The sequence below is a fragment of the Leuciscus leuciscus genome, assembly GCF_965113295.1.
Source record: "Leuciscus leuciscus genome assembly, chromosome: 11".
Taxonomy (NCBI): Eukaryota; Metazoa; Chordata; class Actinopteri; order Cypriniformes; family Leuciscidae; genus Leuciscus; species Leuciscus leuciscus.
In genome coordinates, this window is record NC_138735.1 from 29,215,116 (window position 1) to 29,220,669 (window position 5,554).

Sequence of the window (5,554 nt, forward strand, 5' to 3'; positions counted from 1 at the left end):
CTAATTGCCAATCATTCTGGTGAATCAATCAAACTTTTCAAAAAGTGGAGAGGGCGGGTCTTATCTAAAATTTGGAAAGATCCTCCGCTATACCTTTAATAATTCAGTGAGTTACAGATACTGAAACAAAAAGTGTTACAACCACACCCGGTCTCCTCTACTGTACGCTTAATGATGAGTTATGACTTATCAATGTATTATTTCACATTTAAATAACATTATCAGCCATCGATTCACTCATCATCGTTCCAAACTAAATGATAAAATTAAATAAACCAAAAAAGTTCTTAAATCCACAAACTATTTTGTAATATCGACACGTGGAAAACATCTATAATCAATCATCTTGCACGACTAGCACGTTTCCCTTAATCTCATATTCAATGCTGCTCCACTCGAACACGTTGGCCTTCGGCACGCGCTGCGCCTGGTTGAAATACAGCGCTTTAATCTGGTTTCCGGTGAGGACGTAGTCCCACATGTTCAGGTCCGTGAGCTCGCCGGCGAAACTCTGCACCGTCTCGAAGTCCCCCAGGTGTTTATCTGGGTCCTGGCCCAGTATAGCAGTGCCCTGCGCACGGATGCTGTGACCCGGCTTATAGAGCTGGAACGCACTGCGCCGTCCGTCCACCCAGAAGGCCGTGAGCCCGGTGTGAGAGGACCAGGCGAGGCACAGGTGCGTCCTGAAGCTGGAGAGAGGAGGCAGGTGGAAAAACGCCCCGTCACCTCTGAGATAGAAGGACACGCGGCCATCTTTCTCCCTCCACACGTTGAGCTCGTCGTAGTCGGGTGTGCGGTAGGCGAAGAGAATGATCTGCCGCTCGCCCTGGAGCTCCGTCGCCACACGCATGCAGAGAGTAAACGCTGACAGGCCGAGAGGCTTTTTAGGTGTGAGTTCAACAAAGCTGAAATCGGTCTCGTACGGGAACAGAAGCACTTTACCACCGAGACCCACTGCGAGACACAAAAACACCACTGAAACACACACACACACTGAACAAGCACAAACTCCAGCTGTTAATCTAACACACCTTCAGTCGCAGCTCGTGTCAGAGAGAGCAGACAGGAGAGGAACACCACTGGCCCCAACATCGTGCTGCAGCTCTGAGGAATCATACAAGAAATGCAAATATTCTAATTATTGTCTTATAGAGTTTGACATAAGCCTATTAGTGCTTTAATTCTATATTCTTGTAAATTATCTATGCATCGAGAAATTACATATTTCATCCCGAAATTAGCTAACACTTTACAATAAGGTTCCATTTGTTAACATGTATTAACTAACATTAACTAACAATTAGCAATACATTTGTTACAATATTAATCTTTGTTAACATTAGTTAATAAAAATACAACGGTCATTGTTTATTGACATCAGTTCAGAGTGGATTAATGTGTTAACAAATATAACTTTTGATTTTAATAATGTATAAATAAACGTTGAAATATAACTTTTGATTTTAATAATGTATAAATAAACGTTGAAATTAACTAATATTAATAAAGTAGGAGTGTTGTTCATTCTTAGTTTTTGTTAACTAATGAAACCTTATTTTAAAGTGTTACCCAAAATTGAATAAAAAGTCCATACTTTTTTTTTGCATTGCGACATTGTTGTGGCAAACACATTACTCTTAAAAAACTCCTTATTTTAAGGTGAAATGTTTATTATTTATCATGTATAATTTATACTTGTTTAAATGAAAAAAGTTTTTGAGGGATTTTTTTGTTGTTGCATCAAAGTAAATGTTTAATTGTCCTGAAATTGTCACAATGCAAAAAAAAAAAAAAAAAAAAAATTCTGTATATTTTTTATATATATAATTGTGGTGAAAAACGACATTTCTCTATCATGTCAGTAAAATGCATTATTATTATTATCAACTGTATTTTAACATTTCAGTAACACTTTAATCATTGATGTATAATGCATTATAAAGGTATTCATAATGTACATTATAATGCATTATATCTTTTCATATATAATTGTAAAATGTTCAAATGCATTGAATGTTAAAATTGGTTGTTTATCATGTTTTTAATGCATTATACTTTCTAAAGGTTTGTTCAATGAACAGATAAGTATTATAATGTATAATAACTGTGGTTACAATTATTCATGAGATCATACAGTGCATTATAAGGTGTAATACAAGGCATAATTAATGCATTAAAATACTTTTATAATGCATTACATAGGCATTTAAGTACATTTCTGATCACAAATGTTCAGTTTTTCAATGATATATAAATGCAATAAACAGATGTAAAGCGTTGGGAATACTCACTGTGTAGCAGAAGAGTGTGTGAGTGAAGAGTCACTGTGAGCCGCTTCCCTCCTTGCACCGTGATGACATCACCTCACACAAACCAACAAAAGAGGCTGTGTGAAGAGTCACAATCATGAGACCCAGAACAGACACAAAGATGTTTTCAAATCTCTCTTCCTCTGTACTTTCTCTCTGTCAATCAAATAAACAGATGCACTCAATCAACAGCCAAACATGCAGACAGAGTTTAATTTATAAAATGATCTGAAGACAATACATAACCTTTTGCACAATACAACAATACTCTCTTTAATGCGCTTTGAGAAAGCAAAATGTTCTGGGGGTTTTTTTTCTCAGTCTTTTCCTTTTTAATGTCACAAGAGCTGAAATTGTGTTCAAATATCTGAATATTTCGGTGAAGGTTTTTGGAATTTATTTGATTGTTTTCATATAGTTTTGTTTGCATAGGTTTGTGGTTTAATAATGAGATGTTGGAACTTTATATGAATGCAGACTTCCATTCCTCAAGCCATGAGTCGGTGTTTCTCACGATGCACCGCCTGCATGTGAACACCAGACAGCAGCAGTGGATCAGATGATGAATGATCTGAACAATCATATACCCTCCTGAGACCCGAGAGTTTGCCTGGTGTGCATTTTATAATTGTTCTTGCTATTTGGGATAAGTAGGACCTAATAAGTATAATAACTAAAATTTGTTTTTGTACAGGAAGTAGTTTTTGCAGAAAATGATGTCCTCATGTGAGGACATAGTACTAGCAATCAAAAAACAAACTTAAATGGTTGTAATTCAAGAATGCTTTGGAATATAGACATATGGTTGGTCTTGTTTTTAAGAAGACATTTGCCAGATTATTGTAGAAGTGAAATAAATTATGAAAGTGAAACAGAAAAAAAGTTATATAAGTTTGAGTTAATGAAAATATAGAATGTAAAAATATAATTATTTATATTTTATATAAAATATATATATTATAAAATATATTTTACTCTAAAACTGCTAGAAAATTAAAGCCAAAAATCTAAACAAGTTGTGTTCCAAATTTTAGGTTGATATCTCGAAAAATGAGCTTTCAGTAAGATTTTATTTGGGCGCAGTACCAAACTTTTTCACTAGATGGACAGCCAGCTTCCTTACTGACCATATAAGGGCGTCTCAATTTTCATATATGTTTTGAGTGATCTGAACCATGTCTTTCCATAATTTCATACAATTTATTAAGTATACATCCTATTCAGAAATAGTATGGGTGTTTTGACAGTATTTGATTTGATTTCAACCTCTAATAAACATAAAAAGAGCACATATGTGCGTAATAGCTCGCTGCCGCATCACAAATCGAGAATCCATAATATTTTTCTTTATATTCTAAACATTTTCAGACCTTTTTTTCTCATAACATTTAATTAGTGTTATCTTTTGAACTCTTGGCATGAAAACAAACTGAGGTTTCTACCAATCTTTCATGATTTTTCATGTTTATTTCTATTTCAAAATAAAGGCCTAAACACGCCTAATGAATATGAAATATTCTTGTTGCAAATTGATAAATTACTGCACTTCTGTAATTTATTTTAAAAAACAGCCACCAAATATGAAAACTAGAGATTGTAAGCTTTCAAATGATATATAGTTTGTCAATATTACTTTAGGTTTTTACTAAGATATTATTGTTCTAAATATATATAGGCAAACGTCCCAGGTGGGACGGTGACAGTTAAGGGGATAACGTAATATAGTCCCAATGTCCTCGAACGAGTGCTTCACATTTACTGATGTCCTAGAGTGCTACTATTACTAAAATATGTCAAATTTTAATCCCCATATGATGATAGAGACAGTATTGTACATAAATAAATTTTTTTCATTCATATAATTTGAATAGATTTTTTACCTGGGTCATTTTTCTTTCGGGAACTGGTGTAGAAGTGTTAGGGTTAGGGTTAGGGTCATTTTCGTCTCACTGACATTGGTGTAATGTTGTGATATCACCACAAGATGGTGTGGGCAGTGTCCCTAAATGTGGCCAACATGTCTAAGATTTACAAATTTGACTATCATTGTGTCAAGAGGCAAAAATGTAATGTCCTCATATGAGGACGCAGGGTCTCAGGAGGATACAGCAACATCAGTAGAAGTGAAGGTTTTCTGAGGTTTGGAGAGTCGAGTAAAGGAAATAAACTAGATAGGCTAATCCAGTGCAGGGCCCGTATTCATAAAGATTCTAAGAATCCTCTCAGAAAACTCTTAATTTAGCTTAAAAACTTTTACGTAGGAGTCTTAGCTTAAGAGCAATTCGGGACCGATCTGAGAGCAACTCTGAGTAAGGAAAAGACAAAAACTTTCATCTTAGTAAGGAGGCGGGGTTGACCCCGTTGCTATGTATGACACAATCTTTTGAAGACTGTGATTGGTTGGTTGTCCAAGAAGGGAAAAAAAAGTGATTTTAAGTATAGGGTCTATTCTAAGCCTTCACTTTGAAATTACATGCGTAATTTTTCCTATTTGACCGTTCTCACACACACACACACACTCACACACACATTAAATATGTGTATATAAATCCTTTTTATTTTTATTTACCATGGTATGGTAATAATGTATCATGCATGCTGTTAATTTCCTATAAGGTATTTGCTTGGCTTAGAATGATAAAAATTGTTCCACTCTTTCCAATTACACTGATTGCTGGCATGTCTATTTAAGTGGTGGTTTGAATGTTGGTTTGAATGTATCAAACATGGAATTTTCCCAGCTGCCAAATATCGTAATGTAGTGATTACTTTCATTTCTGGCGCTATGGCATTTCTGTGCTGTTTCGGAGATATTAGCGTGTCTCTAATAAGATCAGTCACAAACATGATCCCTGCACGATCTAATCTATAGCGTCTTATTAACTCACTGTTATTCATTGTCTGCAACACATTTCTTCTCCCTCTTCGTCTTTCTGCCATTTTCTCCTCTGCTAAAGAAACTCTTAAGCCTCTTAAAAGTCATCGTCTGTGCTCCTAACAATTTTGACCTTAAGACCTCTTTTAAGGGTTAAGATGCTTTCTGAATTACTTTTTTCTCTCCAGCACCTGCCCTTTTGCCCCTTGGTGCCCAAAGTGCCCTTTTGTCAAGGCAAAATTTCCTCTCCTTTTTTTTTATTAAAGGCCCTTTTGTGGATGCCTGCCCAATCTAACTATTAGTAAAATTAATGAATAATAATTTAGCCGTAAATAAAATGACCCACATGATGACCTTTCACCTTACGAAC

General features: G+C 35.3%; 1 protein-coding gene across 1 annotated transcript in view; it reads right to left on the reverse strand.

The window, feature by feature from the left end:
* Positions 1 to 2,386, reverse strand: part of LOC309509302 (C-reactive protein-like) — a 2,878-nt gene extending 492 nt beyond the window's left edge. The window contains exons 1-3 of the mRNA XM_082183963.1: positions 2,292 to 2,386; positions 1,032 to 1,104; positions 128 to 954 (exon numbers count right to left, since the gene is read on the reverse strand). Coding sequence (XP_082040089.1) covers positions 338 to 954; positions 1,032 to 1,092 — 678 coding nt within the window. The 5' untranslated portion in view covers positions 1,093 to 1,104; positions 2,292 to 2,386 and the 3' untranslated portion in view covers positions 128 to 337. The remainder of the gene's footprint in view (positions 1 to 127; positions 955 to 1,031; positions 1,105 to 2,291) is intronic.
* Between the last annotated feature and the right edge of the window lie 3,168 nt (positions 2,387 to 5,554).